Here is an 18,913-nt window from a genome sequence, read left to right as displayed (position 1 = left end):
TTCGCACTCTTCCTTTCCGTTCTCCTTCATCGAAAAAAGTATTTTAGTATTCGGGTTCAAAAGGATCCCTCTATCATAAATCGGAAGAAATATTATGTTATCATCGGTACAAATCCCTCCCGGAGGACACGTCAAATGTGATTTTGTCGGAAGGGAGCTCCTAAGAATGGAGTTGTTCAAAACCGGATAATTACGAGACGGACTTATTTTCATTTTCATCAACACAAAGCGGACAAGTTTGGATTAATCCGCGGAACAAAGCGAAGAAATGACAGAGAGTGGAATAAAAGTATTTTATGGAAATTGTGTATAATACTCCTGCGCTGACTTGGAAATGTTCAGACTTTATGTGGTATTAATAATAAAAGACCAAGAAGAGCTCGAAAAATTAACAGTTCGCGCAAAATATAGCGATATTAAAACTCATTTTTAATAGACGAGATCGTAAAATAATAGCACTAAAAGCATTTCGTATTTAAAATCGAACGATATTGATTTATAAAATGTGAACAAGTCAATTAACCAAACACAAAATTAGAATTCTGTGTGGAAAGTAAATATTTCATCGAATTTTATCAATATTTTTGAAATTAATTTTTCCCATTAAAACAGGATAAAAGTCAGGATACAAAGCCAACCTCCATTAAACAAATCAAAAGCAGTTAGATTAATTGAACCTTTAAATATCCAGGCAACTCTATTGATACTACAGTTCATTGGATTATTAGCACTGTTATCGGAATGTGCATTCACAATTAAATTCAATCATTCTTTTCATCTGTCGGACAAATATGAACACCGTTTTGTACTTTGATTTACACATGAGCGATCCGTTTCCATACAACAGAATTTTAGAAATTTTCAGAAAACAAAACATTTTCTCGCAAATTTCGTAAATTGAAAGAATGGCGCCACCACCGCTTAAGCCCTCCTCATGTACAATTGTATTTTTGCTATTATCGTCCTCTCAGTTTCAAAACTTCTTCAAAGTTAATTTACGTTCATCGCTATGCCTCCAACTCGTCGTTTAATTTGGCAAACAAACCGAAAAAATAGCTCGAGCTCGCGGTTATTTCGCAGCTTAAAATACGAAGTTCCCATTAAAAATATAATAAGCGTTTCCGTGCGAGAAAAATAAACGACGAAATAAGGGTATAACAAGGGCGCGTTAATAGAACATGGAATATTTACAAGTTTTTAACGGTGTACAAACGCACAGGTCAACGTTTTAATTCCAGAGAGCGTTTAATAATAAAGGAAACAGTTCGCACCGCACTATACATCTAGTTAATAATTCAGGGAGCGGCGACGTGTTCGCGGTTTTCTACCGACCGACTAAACGCAGAATCAACATCAGGGGACCTTTCGGTTCGATGAATGTTAGAAATAATTGAACGGGGGAAAAGTTCGTGGGTTTGAGGTGAGAACAGGTTCTTAATGCTGGGGGATGGTGGAAATTGAAACAGTTTCATCCCTTGAATTAATAGACACTTGAGAATGGAAGTTTCTTAATTAGAATGAGTTTATTTTTTAATTAAGATTTCATATCTGGGATTATGAAGTTTGAGAGACTCGACGGAGACGCTTGGAAGTCGATTTTGGTACAAACATCGTTTTTTGTTTAATAATCTAAATCGAGAGTTTGTTTGGTTTCGAGAATCTAATTACATTGCACAACTAACTTCAATTTTTTTCTAGTCCGTTGGATGTTTTTTTATTATTGAAAAAAAGATCAAAATTTGTTGATTAAGACCTAAATTCCAAAATTTTACACCGAAAAACACAATTTTCTTGAGAAAAGCTTTAATCGTCCAACATTTTTTTATTTAATTGAAGGATGATAATGAAAACGCTAAATCTTCTGAAATGCAATTATCTCATAACAATCTAATATTTGGTTTAAATTATGCATGAAACAAAACTTGTGTTTTGCAATGTTATTAATATTTATGCATAAATAAATAATGAAATAAGTGGATCGATTGTTAATTAAAATTGAACACGAATAGCAAGTTTGTTCCCCAGATAAAATAAAATAATAATTCAAGCCTCCATTCAGTAAAACGAACAAAATATCTGCTTTACCATTTTGTTCAAAAATATACCGTACAGCTCTCGTCAATAGCGAAAATAGCAGTGTTCAATTAATTATCAACGGGTTTCCATTGACAAACAAATTCCCAGCTCCATTTATAACAGTCTGGCACTATTAAGTGCATAACATCCGAGTTGAAATTTCTCGTTACCAACGACCAATATCCCGATAATTCTGGATTTTTATTTTATCGATCCCTTTGAAAACCTTTTTGAGTAACTGAAGATAACTTCTAAGTTTCAATAATATCACTTCACAGCAGGCCTGAAGAGTTTAATGGCTCTGATACCTCTTTGTAAAGTAACAACACGTAGTGTATGAAAGGTAATGACATGTAAAACTCTATAAATAAGTTTTGGCTGACAATCGTGGGCACGAGATAAAACAGTATTCATTCATACCAGCTATCGTTAACATTATACACTGAATCAATTTGGAAACTTCTACTCTTATCTCCTGACATGTAAATATACATCGATGCACACAGAGGCACTTTTAAAATGGATGTACCCACTCTCATCCACCTGAAAATTCCATCTTCGCAATAAGAAATTCAAATTCCTCCGAATAAATTTCAAGCACAAAAAAACTGCAGAATATTTTATTGACGGGTCGGAGAGAGCTTAATTGCTCTGTTAGTTCTACTAAGCTGATGAAATTAAACAAGCTTTGATATAAGGAACACTCTGATTATCAAATACGACATTAATATGCCATTTAGGGATGCTGAGGATCTCTAGAGCTTCATCGGTTTTCCAGCTGAAGAACGTCAAAAGAATTAACTTGCCAGTAACATCGAAACGTAATCAGAACTCGGTCGGTGCCGGGAAGGGAGAAAATGCAAACATGAGGGATGAGAAAATTGATAATTGTTAGTTGCTTCATTCTTGTTACGAGTTTTGGAGAGTTATTCTAATGTTGGTGCGTTTTATTATTAATTAGAGGAAATTGTTGACATTTTTAATGCTGAGTAAATACTCCAAGGGAAGCGGAACAATTTAATGGGGTTGTAATGTCTACATCTCTCTTTCAAGCCTTTAATATGCTTGGCCGACAAGTTTTCTTTTATTTATAACGGACGCATGCGTGGGCCACAATGTACTTTTTTTTGTTTTAAATTGGCAATTTTATACATAAAATAATTCGAATTCAGGCCCAATTGCAGTAGTCAGGTTCAGACCTTAAAAGATTGTTTAAAAAATCCCAAGAAACTTGAGAATCTAAAGAATAAATAATAATATACATTTTAAAATCAAAAAATCCGAAGAACGAGTTGGAAAAATTTCAAAGCTTGGTATCTCCGAAACTAAAAAAGATTTTGACAACCGGTTTGCGCCATCGTTTTTCTCAGATCATTCTACCTTAAAAGCCTTCAAAAGTCGAAAATTCAATGGTCAATTTTTGGGCACAAAAATTTTGCGGCTTAATCGATGAAAAATTTTCAATTTTTCGTTTTTTGATCGCCCCTTGTAAACTATTTGCCCTATCGATCTGAGATTTGGCCAGAAGATAGATCTCGAGCTCCTCTTTCGATCGATATATAATTCAATAATACTAAGCGCAGTTTTCGCCCCGAAACAGCCTTTTGAAAATGACCCTAAAAACACCTTCTGAAAATCTAATTCGGTTATTTGTTAAGGAATTTGAGCTGGATGGGGTTCTTGTAATTTGGCAGTTTTAAACATACAACAGTGAAATTTGCAGGTTTTAATCCTTTCGACTGGCTTATCAACTATATTAAATTCCATACTTTTAGAACAAAAAACAAAATTTTTAGAAATTTTCATTTTGTTCCATGTCCACCACTTTCGGCTAAATTCCGTAACTTTGGCGGTTTCAATCATAAAGCAGTAAAATTTAGAAAATTAAAAATAAAAGTTTGATATCTGCTAAATATTATTCAGAAGCCTAAACCTCAAGAATCTTGAATCCTAAAACCTGCATCTTGTGGATTTAGGAGCCCAACAATTTGAAAACCGAGATTCAAGGAGAATAATAAGGTGAGGTTCTAGAAACTCATGTCAGGACACTCGGAAACCCAAATCTTCAGAAACTGAGACGTAGCACCAAAATAGATAAAAAAAATAGACATTGCAAAGTTGGTTGCATACATTCACAAAAATAAAAAGAGCTTACCAAAACAGTACCACAATGGATCCCATTTCAGGGGTTAAATCCGCACCCCAGTGAATCCCGCGCTCAATGATAAACCCTTCGATTGATAAATCAGCGTTAATAACGTTCAATTTACGCAGTGAAGTTATCTGTCGAAAGAATCGTGAAAAAGCATACGCACTTCTGTCGATAAACTCTCGACTTTATCTAAATGCAGTGAGCGACGCGAACACGATAGGGTCACCAGATAACATTTCCCTCCAGAATTTATGGACGCCGCATCTATCCAGTATGATCGACCACAATCGACAGCATTGTTCGGAGCACCTCAAAAAACGCTAATCGTCATTAATCGCGATGATTGACGGGATCGAAGAAAAAGACAGCGACAGTCGGGGATGGGGTTGGAACGTGCTTTAATGGAATTAAAACGAACGGCGTGCCACTAGTGGCGGAACTAGCACCATATTTCATGTAGAAACAACCAGTTCGGATGTTAAGCCATAAATAACGAGTCTGCAAGGGGTTAAATGTTGAACGAGGAGGAAGCTGTGGGTACACGGATCTTAACGGTGGTTAAGTCGTGGTTTGATGTCGCTTGTGGCTTAATAACGGAAAAATGAAAATAAAAGCGTCGAATTCATAGAGCTTTTCAGTTTTTCTGGCTTTATAAAACGGGATGAACACTTTTTATGTGAGAACCATAAAGAATAAAGGAGAGAACGCACGACCGGAAAAAGGACGATTCGACAATTTTTTAATTTATTTCGGCTTTTGTTGCGAGTTCCAGCTGCCGGAACAAAAAGTCGTATTTCTTTTTACATTCACGTTTGACCCAAAGGCTTTTTTACATGAACCAAGAAGCTGTTTACATCAAACTGTGTAGTCTGTTAGATGTGCGTAATGTAAATAATCCAATATTAATATCCTGGGTACTTATCCTATCGACATGGTTCTGTAATATTAATTTCACTTCCCGCAGCACATGTTTGAGTTCTCAGGTATTATTTCGCAAATTGAACTCAATGTGGACAATTACCTTTATTGAACCGAAACCATCAAACGGTCCGTTGTAAATAAAATGGAAGTTTTATTTTTAAACTGGATGAATTACTACACGTTAACCTACTTATCCATCAAACAGCATTTCAACCATTTTACTCAAAACGTAAAAATAATGGAACACCCTTAAAACAGTCTCGTCAATAAAATAAATTTTGAGAACTTCTCGGAAAATTCCCAATTAAATTAATTGAGAAAATTTTGTAAGGTGTGTATTTTGTTTATTTTGTTATTAAAAGCATCGGAATTGACGCATGCTACTCATCACGTGACATTATCTCATTAACACGAACGTCAATACATTAGAGTTTCATTATTCCAAACCACGACACAATTTATTCCAAGTAGTAATTTTACTAAAAAACTTGCTAGTGATGTTTAGCTTGAATTCTAAAACGAACAGATTTTGAAAAAAAACTGAGAAATTCTAAAATGAATAATTACAAAGTTAATACTCTTTTAATTTTTTTAAATTGTCTTTAGAGTTCATTCCAGGTAATTTTAGATCCTCTCTAGTTTCTCTACATACAAATTTTTTTGTTACATTTTTTTAAAATTTTCGGTTCTGTATTTAATTTTCTAGAGTTTTCTAGACTTCATAAAAAAACAGATTTTTTTTGTTTCTTCTAACTGTAAGCTTAATTTTTAATTTTTAAAAACGCAAAATCGATTTTGTCTTAATTCATTTGAAACTTTGAATAGTTTCTGTAAATTCTCTAAATTATCTTTGAATTCTTTCGAGATTCTCAATTGAAATCTGTTGAATTTTCGGTAATTTTTTTTTGTTTAAGGTATTTTTAGTCTTCTCATAAATTTAAAAAAAAATCTAAACTGTACTATTTTTTTCTAAGTTTCTTCATTTTCTTTTAATTCTAGAATTTGTATATTCGCGTAAATTCTTTTAAATTTTACGTTCTCTGGTTTTGCGTTACATTTTTAAAATTCCCTTTAAAATTAGTAGAGATTTTTTATATTCTCCTCGAATACTTTAGATCTCTTAAAATTTTCTCTATTCTTTGAAAATTTTAAGACTACAAAATTATTATTATTATTGCATGTTTTAAACTATTTAAATAGAGTAACTTCCTCAAATTTCATAGCAAATTAACAAAATTATGAATTTTGCCAAATATCCAAAATTTGAGTCTTTCGCTCTACAAGTTTGCATTTTGGCAGAGTTAATAAACGATTCAAAAAGAGTAACTTCCCTAAATTTCATAGCTGTAGCACTAAAATTGACAAAATTACGAATTTTTACCAACAGATGTTGGTAATTTTTGCTCGGTTTTAAGAATAAAAATTTACAAAATTTGAGTCTTCCGCTCAACAATTTTCCAATTGAGTAGATTTAATAATCCGTTCAAAATGAAAAACTTCCAAAAATATCATAGCTATAGCAGTAAAATTATCAAAATTACGAATTTTAGAAAGAGGTTTAAAATTTTTGCTTGGTCTGAAAAAAAAATCCAAAATTTAAAGTTTAGTGTAATTAATAAACCATTCAAAAATAATAACTTGACAAGCTTTTTTCGCTAAATTCTTTTTGGATTCTTCTTCTTAGAGTTTCTTTAGTTTCTGATTTTTTTAAGATTCTGTTTAGAGCCTCAAGATTTTCTTAAAATTTATCCTCAAATTTTCTTTACATTCTCTTCATATTATCCTTATTTGACTCTCCCAGTTCCGTTGAAACTTTGTAAATACTCCTGGGATTTTACAATTTTCAGTTTTCAAATTCACTTTTCAGCGCTGTATACATTTTATCTCCGCTTTCCATAAACATCCAATGTATCAAAAAGCGTCTTCCTTTTCACGTCAACAAAGATTTCAATGATCTCGATTACACCACCCTTGTATTAGCAGAAGAGCAGAGAAAACGGAATCTGATAATGAATGTTAAAATAAACAGATAACATGTGTATTAGGGTGGCTCTCTAGAACATCTACATAATCTAAAGTTTTGCAATATCTGCCGCTCGTTCCCTTTTGTTGCCTTCAATTAAGCTCAAAATGCTAATTAGATTAATAAGCAAAAACCTGATTGTTAATTAATTAATGAGCACCAAACTGCATTCCACCTGCTCACGTCCAAAATTCCTCTCCAACCCTCAATAATTACGTTCGGTCTTATTAAACAGCGCCACAAGAATTCAATTTCGCAATTCCGCGGGGGCAGTAACCCGTTATTACCCCAATCTTCCCGTCTTATCTATTTTAACGAGATCTCTTCATAGATATCTGTAAAATCTTAGTCGTGGACTTTACGACTGTAAGCCATCATTATTTCGTGATGAAATGTCCGGGATATAATCTGATCCTGGCAAAAATACAGACATGAACGTACTCGTATATCAAACTTGATGAAAGATTGCCTCCATTCTAATTGTGTTCATTTTGTAAAATAGAGCATCAAAGGATGAAATTACTAATTAAAACAACTAACGAAGCAACGCGGCACTACATAGCGTTTAATCTCTTGCTCTTTAAGTTTCGTACCCAAAAAAAAAAATAATTTATATTCCGTTCCATCGTGATAATTCTAATATGCACGAAACACCTGTTGAAAAGAGCAAATTATCAGTTCTGCCAATTTAAGACCACCTGCCGCCCTTTCCGGATCAATACCCTGCAGGACCACGGCTACCAGTCAATACAACCCCTAGGGTTAATACCCGAACACGTGACTTATCTAGTATCAGTCGCTCCATGACGTGACGAAAACGTCACGTGGATCACGCACCCCTATTGATGCCATTTAACGATTTCCCGAATCAAGACAGAGAACAACCCGGAGCTTTAATCCTTCGGGGCTCCGGACTGAGATAGATTCGTGTAAGTTAATTCCGGTGTAAAAATCCACACCGGTAATCAAACGAAAACAAGGTCGATTTTAATTGAAGCAAGAAAATAGAGCTGAAAGATATTTAGAAAGGATTCAGCAGTTAACAAGGACTTGTATTGGCAGATCGGGATGAGTATCGCACTTATTTCAAGGACAGAATCTCTTGAAATGAAGAGGTATTGTTTCTGGGTTTAGGCTTCATTGAATTCAGTTTTAAGATTACGGATCAGTGTCATCAGAGGGATTAATGCAGCGTCTAAAAGATCGGGGTGATAAATATAGCGTTGGGTGTTAGTAAGGCGGTTTTTACGACTTTAACCAGACAGTTGGAAATGCTGCGTTAAATATCCATTAACTCGTCGGCGGGGAGAAGAAAAAGGATGCTGATATGATACAGGTCGACATCTCAACGATGTGCAAAAATCGCACCTTTTTAGCGAGAAAAAAGGTTCTTAAACTTGCAATAAAAAGTTTTTTTTTTGAGCCGCTTGAAATAGTTATTTACATTCGAGCTACGGTAAGTAGGATTTTACGACTCGACGGTAATGTTTGCTCCCTGAGCCGCAAACAAAAGCGGCTTTTGCTGGAGAGCTGTAAAATCCTTATAGTGCGAGAATTGTAAAAAGCTTTTTGACCGATAAACTATTAAAAACTGAATTTAAATTGTTAATCTGACTCATCAAAGAATTCTTTGATAACGTCACTTGTAATCATTAATAGATGGCGCCACCAACAAAATTTAATATTCATTTTGTTTTTGGGGAAAAATCGTTTTCAATAACGAAACAACTTATGTCACTTTTTCTTTTAGTCCCCTGACTTACGCTTTACAATTTAGAAGGTCATTTTTTATGACATTTGTGGCAAGAAAATCATCTTTTAAAAGCCTAGGCAGTCAATAGTTATTTAGATCACAAAACCGGAAAATGTTATTTTGAGTTTTGAGTGAAATTGCCGCTGTGAAAGCCAACGATCTTCGGAAATAATAAAAAGTAAACTGATTAAGTAAAATTTCAGCAAAACTTTACAGAAACACGAAATTCTGACATTTCAATTTAAATTCATTTTCAATTGTTCGATTTAAATGCGGTGCTACCAACCCAACCGATAAAATTTCCCTAAATGAGTGAATGCCGTTGCAAACTCAAACCAGAAGTCGTCAAAATAAATAACAATTAATTGTCGGCGCACAAACTTTTGTGTTTAACACGCCTGGAAAATGCTTTGGAAATGCTCGGAAATTGAAATCCGGGCCCGGAGGGCTTTCCTCGCTTTTCCAAAAGAAAATTTTCCAGCCTAGTGAAACAAATAACTGTTCATTTTTGTTTTATAATCCTCGAGATTCTTCAAATTCTTCCAAATGAAATTTTCGCTTAGAAAAAGAACAAATAAGCATTTTCCGTGTTAATAAAACCCTTTGATTGCGTGTTGGTGGATTTTTCTTAATTCGCCCGCCGCCACAAATCTGAAAATTTAATTTAAACTTAATGAGACGCAAGAAAATGTTCAACAGTGTGTAATTTTTTGAAACCGAGTCGTTTTGTGGCGCTTTATCTCCTCTCAAACATCGTATTATTTTTGTAAATACCTACGCCTGGATTTTCGAGACAGATTAGACGAACCTCGAAGCCTGTTTACATTGGACAGAGAGTTTACAAAATGCGAAATCTCTTTCATAAACAGAAGCTTAACCTCCCTGAAAATAACCACAAAAGAGACAAATGAACCTAGATTAAAGTAATGAATGCGAAAAATAGAATTTGATTGTATCTTCTGCACCTAACTTCATAGGTGACACTTCAAACAAACAATAAAAAAGACATAAACATTTCACAAGCTTCCGGTTTTTCCGAGTCATAAACAATTGGAAATTTGAGATTCTTGTTCCGATTTCAATTCCGGCGCAATAATCAAAGCTCATTACAGAAATAAACATTCTGACATATACTACGTACTTCAGTGACTGGAATAATAAAATTCCCTCGTATCGCGAAACAATTTAATCAGTTTCTTTCAGTGATTCGCATTACAGAATTTAATTCTGGTTTATGTGTTGAATGAATTACGATTTTCCAGATGAGTCATTTCTGGATTCTCTTTGAGCTCTTTACATTCGCAACAAAAAATGATCCGATTTATGAATAAATCAGAAACAAGCGGTGTTTTGCCGAAATTGGAGTTATTTGTTCGCTCACATCAATGTTTTGTGCGATTTAGAGCAGGTTCATTCATCACTTTCGACAATACAAAGCGAAAATGCATAAATAAAATTAATTGACCCAAAATCTCCGCTCAAGTAATCACGATCAGATTTGAATGTAATATGAGCCCGTAATTGGATCTCCAAAAAGGCAATAATCTTTCCAAAGTTTTAAGTAATATATTCAAGATGACACTCAGGTCGTATTTCTCCCGTTAAAATCCAAAAAGCGAATTGAATTATAATTTCAATGCGGCGCCTCTCCGTCGAGAGGGAGCTAACCTGCATCTGGATTACTTCGCACGTATAATTATCCTAGTCGAGCTTCCGTAAAGCTCGCTCTGATGATGTGATTCCAAAAGCCTCAAACAAGAAGGCAATTTCTCAAAGAAAATTGCCTAGTTAACCGACAGAGGCGTTAACCCGTCGAAAGAACGATGCTAATCTAAACTTTATGTTTTTACTTTATCTAGTTATCGACCATAAAAGACGGTCTTACTCATTTCATGGGTCGCCGTAAAAAAAGTCGTCGACGTCTCAATTATCTGTACTTCTTAAATACGTGACTTGCGGAAGAGAAATCGATGATGGAAAAGACGTCGATCAAATGGCAAGTCGATCAACCTCTCGACTTTTATTATCCATCATAAAAATCCATTACAAAATTGCCAGAGCTTCGCTACGACCCAATCAAACTCGGGAAGGGATGGAATTAATTCCGAAGGCAATTTGTTTTCGGGTTTTTATTGATTTTCTAAGCATACAGCTGTGGACTTGAACTTTCTGCGTTTAGTGCACGTGTTTTCATTTAAAAGACTAGTTTAATTAAAATTGCTGCGATATTTTATACTCAGTCTATTAATAATTTATTAATATAAATACAGGAATGCTCCACTTTCTAATTTCATACTGGAAGACTGTCTACCAATGATTGCGCGAAAATGTGGCAAATAAAGCAGAAATTTCCTTTTTTTGCGAAAATACATAAATCATACTTTATAGAATTTTGTGGCCCAACGAGCAGTTTAATTACTTCAAAAACTGAAAGAAAAAGGTAAAACGCACAAATGAGAAAATTTTCCAAATTCTGAAAGCTCTGGTTTCGAAATTATGACGAGTGACAAACATTATTTGTATCTGTGTCTCTGGCACTTTGAGCAATTTACTTCAAAAATGAAACGGAAAACTCACTGATTTCGAAATTAAAGCAATTGAAGCAAATATAAACTTTCGATTTCGAAAGTGTGGGCTAAAAAGCACATGAACAGAAAATCGAAATTCATTCGAAAATCGGAGCCCAAAGACATTTAAAAAAACACGCCTGAACCAAAAAAACGTCTTTGTCTTCATTACTTTGTTAAGTAAACAGCAAGCGCTTTTAGTAATTTAACCTGAAATCAAAATGTATTTTCAACGGTATCTGCGGATCAGAATAAAACCCAACAAAACAAATTTCTTAATTTAACTTTATAACGCAATAAAATAAAAACACATTTCCCACATTACTGTAAAAGTTCCCTCTCATTTTCCCACAAAAACATAAAATCCAGCATAAACAGCGTAGGTAAATTACATTACTTAATATTGATTTTACTGAGTTTAACGTTGTTGCCGTTAAAATCAACGAGCTTCTGTCATCACAATTCATTTATTACACTCCATCGGAACTATTTTTTATTAAAAAACAGCCGCGGCAATGTACTATATAGTCTTCCACTCGAAATACGATAATACGACCTCCGTAAACCCAATTTGCGGCCTGAATATTTACAATCTAAACACACATTAAATAAACATAGAGCAGCAATGGACCGTTATTGGGTTCCTACAATTTTCACCTTACTTTTCCGATCTCAAACAAACGTTCGCAAACAACTTAGAGAAATTAACGATTTCGAACACTAGGGATATAAATTGCAAGGAACATTATCGTTTCAGCATAATCCCACCCACTTTTATCGAAATCAGTGTGGGCAGACAAAATTCCAATTAGTCCTGTCCGAACTAAAAAAGTGTCACACGCCCTCCAACTTGTAAAACTCTTTGAAAAACGATTTCACTCACCTCTTCGTAAAAGCGAAGCTGAGGCACGGGAACTTCGGACAGGTTTTCGCAAAAATCCTTAAATAATAGATAACCTGGAACAAAAAATCCGTTTAATTGATTTAACAACGAAAACAACACAATCTACACATGAATATTTAAGACGCTTTTTATGGACGAGGGTAGAAAATCGTGTAACGCATCCCGCATATAAAATTTTAATATCTGCATCTGGGAGAATAACACCCACACACGTTCGAACAAAACGGTTCAGTCGACCGTTGAAATATTGTAACAACGGACGTTAACGAAATTGCTTTTTCAACATTCCTGAAATATTTTAAAGGCTCAGACAGGATTGTTTTAAACACGTTCTTATTAAATGAACGGCATTTTTTACTGGGGCTGTGGGGAAAACTGTTTAAAGGGTGGCTATTATCAAATAAAGAAATACTCAAAAGACAATGAAAAGTTTTATTTCGAGGAAATAAATTGGCATTCAACTTCAATCATAAAATTAAAAGTTTTGCTGGATTTCGCTTCCGGCAAGTCTTCACCAATTTCACTGGGCAGAAAATTAGGTACGCGATTTCAAAGTCTTTAAGTGGATTTGAAATCTGAATTCTGTTGGTAGCTCTGCAAAATATGCAAAAACGTCGGTTGAGTTAAATCATATTTGGTGCATTTTCAACTCCCAAAGTTGCAGTTTTGTACAATTTAGAGACATCAACAATTGCCAGACGATGATGAAAAACGAAGTCAAAATTCTTTTAGGCGCTTTCACTTCTTCTTTTTAACTCTTTCAGGATCTTTCAGGCTCTTTAGATAAAATCGATCCATTTTTAATTACATTTGATGACATTCGATTTTTTTTAATTCTCTTCGATTCTTCTACTAGACCTTTTAGACGCGGATTTTCATCCGATTTTTAGACCCTACAACTTTTTCAGATTCGCCAAACTAATGGAAATTTCAGACAGAAAACAATCTCAAATATTCCCAGCTCATAATAGTCCAAAATTTTAATTGCGAGAGGTTTAAACAAACTAACCAATTTTCCATAACTGAATTAACAGTTTTATTAAACTAACCAATTTTCAATAACTCAATTGACAGTTTAAGTAATTTTAAAATGCTCAGATTTTGTCGTTTGTAAACAAGAATCTAAAAAAATTTGGACGACAGAAAAACGAAAAATTTCAAGAATTGAGTCTCAAAAATCTGCGGAAATTTTGAGTGACAATTTAGGAATCAACTTGAAAATCTGTTTTTTTAGGAATAGAAGATTGAGAATTTGGAAATTTCGGGCGTGTATAGAAAAATCGAACAATTTGATAAATTCAGAGTATGAAAAATATATAAAAATAAAAATTCACTTTAACTTATAGCCATTTCAAACTAATATCGACACTTGGATGTAAAAATGACAAATTGGAAAAGTTTTTTTGTTTTTTTTTTTTGCAGCAAGAAGTCCAATTTTACAAAATAAACGGTCATAGTTGTGAACATTTTTTAAATATTCCTGCCAGGATTTAATAAGTTACCGTCCTTTGAAACTAATATACCTAGACAAACTTGGACGTAAAAAATGACAAATTCAAGAAGTATTTTTGCATTTTCGCAGCCAAAACTTCAGTTTTACTGAATTTATGGTCATCTTATAGCTAAATGAACGCTCTATAGATGTGGAGATTTTCAAAATATTTCTGCCAGCATTTAACAATTTACAGTCCTTTGAAATTAATATCGTCAATTTTGGATGTAAAAAATGACAAACTCGAGCAGTATTTAAAATCTGCGCAAATTTTAAGTCAAAATTTAAAAATTCGGAAATCTGAGATAAAATTTAGAATCTGAACGAATTTTAAGTGCAAAAATTGAGAATTTTGCAGAAATAATCAGAAATCGATAACCGATGAATATTTAAACACTTTAAATACCTCTTTAAACCTGTAAGTTTTATTAGAAAACTAAATCGGAAAGCGCGGCATAATTGCTTTTCCCGTAGCTGCATGTTTCAATTTACGATTTTTTCCGATTAAGAAACCAGAATAAATAGCTTGAAATGTTCACCACTGCAGCAAGAAGCTTCTTTCTAATCCCCGAGCTGTTTATTACGCTCGTGTTTCCCATAAATAAGTGCACCTCGCACTTAACATACACCTGTGCTTCGCTAGATCCATTTTAGAGTGAAAAATTAAAAACCAAATGTTACATAATCCAAATAAAAAGTCTTATCGTATCCAAATAACTTCGACTAACGACTCTCCAACGTCACCAGCGCTTATCTCACGGATAATGAATGAAGCCTCTCATCTTCATTATAATAATGACATAAAGTTCTCCAACAAACTTCATATCTCCAACGATTGTGGTATTCTTCCTATAGAAAATTGGCTTGAAAGATGCGGACGTTGCTACTTTCGTCCGACTGTTCAATCGACTGTCCTCCCCTGGGGAGAATTTCCTTGGCTGGTGGAACGCAGCTAATTAGTCGAGAAGGGACGTTATTACCGTCGATGATGCACAGATGTCGGATTTCCTGCAAGTGGAATCGTTACACGGAAAGAGGGTGGATTCCAGCAACTGTTGCAAAATTTCTGGAATTTCGGTGGCGTTTTTCTGATTGTCTGGAGGTTAATCAGCTAATGTACGATGTCAAACTGAAAGATCATCTGAGATTAATTATCAGTTTGGTAAACGCAGCGCTGCTTCAGCATCCATGTCAGCTAATCAAGGGTTTCCGTTAGGATTTGAAAGTTTAATGTTATTACGTCGAAGTTTTAATAGAGCTTGCTTGGCTCCCCCGCTTTATACTTATTACCTATTTAAACATTAAAAGCAATTTAAGTGTGGCAATCATGGACCATCGGACTCGAACGACACCCCCGAGAATTAAACAAAAGCACCAACAAGTAGGACACTCGTTTCAAAGGACGTAAACTCCGCTCTTTTATTCACGTAATTTAACCGCACCACGGAATAGACTCGCCCCCGAGATTTTTCGCAAATATCAGTTCTTCAACCCCGAAATCACAAACGATGAAAGCTACCCTTATCAATTAAGCAAAGGGATCGACGGACCAAGTCGAGTCTTTTTTGTGTTCTCGATGTCCTTAGTTCATCCGCATCCAATATAGAAAATGGGATTTGGGATTTCGATGCGGACAAAACTGTTTTTTCTCTCTATTCCGTGATATAACCCCACAGAGCGCTCCGGGTCTTTCTTGAACATATTTATTTTTATATTTTGCACGGTGGATTCGGGCGAAAACGGAACGAGATTATCAAGAGAATTATGCTGACGTTTTCAGCTGTAATCGTTACAGTTGTAAATTGCGAAAACGCCAGTCTGATTCTGAAGATTCTGAAAGCTCATTAGGTTTTTGTTTCTCTTGAAAAGTACGCTAATTAGCTCTTCTTTTTCAACGAGTTTTTATTTTACCAACGATAATAATTACACAGTCTTACGAAGAAAAGATAACAAAAAGTTGGGGAATGAGAGTAATATTAATCTCTAGAAATTAATGATATTGATCTTCTCACTAAGACACTATGGAAATTAAGACACTGCGAATAACAAATTTCGTTTTTTTAAACCAACTGTGCGTTACAAATAGTCAAATTCATAAACGAACACTGCAATTATGGCCCTCGTTTCAGTTGCTAAGTCATATTCTTAAAACACGTTCGGGTTGCGCAATATCCTTTAATAAATTGGCCCGATTTTATATCCATTGTTTGAGGAACTAAGCCAATCAGGAAATTTAGACAGACAGAAATTTATGTGCAATTTTATAACCTATTAAACTAAGAACGTTCATAAAATTTTAGCTGGTCACTTTTAAATCAAGCAAGGTGGGATAACAGTACGATCAAATCCGGAAAACCTCCGTCGCAAAAATGAGCGATTTCCGTATTTTTCTTACAAAATAAAATAAAGATGATCGAACTAAAATTTTCTAAATTCGATCTGGTGTTTATCGCCCTTGTTCCGGAGATATGAGACACCGGAAATGTACAAAATCGCATTTTATTGAATTCCGGAATTCTGAACTTTGACATTTTTTAATTGGCTAGCAAGTTTTAAAATTTTAAACGCGAAATTTTCACGATTTAGTGGGCAAGAAACTGAAATTTTAGAAATTTCCAGTTTGGCGACAAACCAAACAATTCCACAACTTTGTGTTAAATTCTATAACTTTCAGTTTTACTACTTTCGACTAGTTAGAAACTAAATGTTTTCATTTTCATTTTAAAATAAACTTTTCTACCACTTTCTGAAAAATTCCGTAACTTTGCCCGTTTTTACCCTAAAACAGTGAAATTTAGGGGATTTCGTACTTTTAACTTATCTATCAATCGAGCTAAATTCCAAAAATTTAGAACAGAAAACATTTTTTTTAGGAATTTTCATTTTGAAGGTGAACTAAAAATGTCTACCACTTCTGGTTAAATTCCATAACTTCGCCAGCGAGTTTTAATCTCAAAACATCAAATTTGGAGGTTTTCCTACTTCCGCCTTGTTCATCAACTGTCCTAAATTCCACACTTTTAGAGCAAAAAACTGAATTTTTAGAAATTTTCATTTCAAGGACAGACCAAAAATTTCCATTGAATTTTGTTACCTTTGCCAGTTTATTGCGATTGAGCGTTTTATGTTAAATTTTCCAGAATTACTAATTTTTGAATAATTAATTATTAATTACAACATTGTAGCTGCAACGCGAGACTAAAAAAACATCTAATTAAAAAACGAACCAAAATTTTCTGACTTTATTTAGAACGTCTTAATAATTTACATAAATGATTTAGTTTAAAAGTTAAAAGGTTGAAATTTTCAATTTCTAAAAATAAGGAAATCGAAACAGAAATAAATAGCTTTTCAACGTAATTACTATCTCGGTTTATTTTGTTAATTAATTTCCAGCGAGGAAATTTTTGTCACTGCCGATGAGCCATGCATTTTTGAATGTTTTATTAATGAGAAAAATCACCAGACTAAAAAAATGTAATCTAAAATTAATTGAAGACCGATAACACTATTATTAATATATTTTAAGCATTTTAGCTCAAAAACCACAAACATTAGAGTACTTCAATTTTAATAATTATCTCCTCGATAAAAAAAACAACAATAATAAATTGACTGAGTAAACTGTATCTTTTATCTGATTGTTAAAGTCACTTCATCTTTATCCCGAGTCTCCTGTGACAACATCTGTCATATTGGCCTCTACTTTCAACATATAAAAAATGAAGAAAAACTTGGGACACGAGCCGTGGAAAAAATTGTGTATGAAGTTTTTCCTTACACTTCCGTTGCAGGCAACTCTATTAATCTAATAAAGTCATTCTGACAGACATCCTAAAGTATTCCAACATCGATTCAATCACAAATTGTATCTACGATAAAAATTGGTCTTAATGTGTACCAAACATTTTACGACAGTCCTAAAATAAATAAGTTTCCTTTTGTGCAATAGCGCAGGATGTGCACAGTACAGAGGTTGTGTCCTGAATTTTTTCCATTCTGGAAATAGAAGAAAATCGCATTTGACTATATCATGTAAATAAGGGTCCATTCTGAATATAAAATACCTTCAATAAAGCCCGCGAGATTACAGACTATTTTCCGTTATTTTTGTCTCTTGCAAATATATTGCGCCTTGATATTCAAATTACGACAGTAAAAACAATCCGAATTCGATCTGATCCGTGGATTAAAGACGAATTGACACCACATCGTACGGCGTAATAATTTACAAGATTAAAGCTCCGCGCTTCGATCCTGTTATTTAACTCTTCGTTTGGATACACTCGCAATTAATTAAAGCGTCTCGCGATACGTGCTCAACTTTGAAATATCGTGATTTTATTCGAGATTAAAACGTGCAATCAAAAAGCGATCAGCGCGACAATTTCACCACAGCTGAGGTAGAAATTCAGTTTCTGTATATTTTAGTTTTGAGAACATAATGTGAGCAGTTGGGAATCTTCAAGTTTTCGAAGTTGTAAGCCGAAAAACATGTCGAGCTCAAGTAATAATCTATTCATTTATGAAATGCTCAGTGTTACTTTTTTGGGAGTTCCACCTAAACTTTAAAGACTAAACTTTCAAGTTATACACAAAAACGGTTTAGTCAGTCAATGAGGGAACTTTCCAAATTTCTGTACCTAAAGTTGGACTCAAGAGAAAACTTTGCAATAACATCATAATTCTTAAAGTTGCTTACTAAAATATGTCGGTGATTTGTAAGTGGACGAGTTCAAAACAATTTTGTTCTTTTCAGGATGCATTTATCTTAGTCTAATCCACTCGCGCCTTTCAGTTCTTAATTTAGTTAGCTAGTGACGAATTAATTTATTTATGCTTAAGAACATTAATTAATTTCCCGCAAGGTTCTGACGATGGTCAATGTCAGTTTCATACATAAACTCCAACTAATTGCCGAGTAAAGTCAAGTTATAGTTTTGTTGTAACTCCAACATACATCAATCATACAAATGAGTACACCTATTAGAAATTTAACTACAAATAGATCGTTAATTGGAGAAC

The 18,913-nt window shown here is 34.0% G+C and overlaps 1 protein-coding gene across 2 annotated transcripts in view; it reads right to left on the bottom strand.

Annotated features, from left to right (window-relative positions):
* Nucleotides 1–18,913, bottom strand: part of Gprk1 (G protein-coupled receptor kinase 1) — a 58,393-nt gene that overhangs the window by 20,601 nt on the left and 18,879 nt on the right. For both annotated transcript variants that reach the window (XM_088042134.1, XM_088042135.1), the window contains exon 3: nucleotides 12,376–12,449. In XM_088042134.1, coding sequence (XP_087898260.1) covers nucleotides 12,376–12,449 — 74 coding nt within the window. The remainder of the gene's footprint in view (nucleotides 1–12,375; nucleotides 12,450–18,913) is intronic.

The sequence above is a fragment of the Gnatocerus cornutus genome, chromosome 7 (assembly GCF_029298725.1).
Source record: "Gnatocerus cornutus isolate USDA-ARS CGAHR chromosome 7, icGnaCorn1.1, whole genome shotgun sequence".
In the NCBI taxonomy this organism is placed as follows: Eukaryota; Metazoa; Arthropoda; class Insecta; order Coleoptera; family Tenebrionidae; genus Gnatocerus; species Gnatocerus cornutus.
The sequence above is the reverse complement of the archived record's forward strand: the minus strand, read 5'-3'. Positions and strand labels throughout refer to the sequence as shown.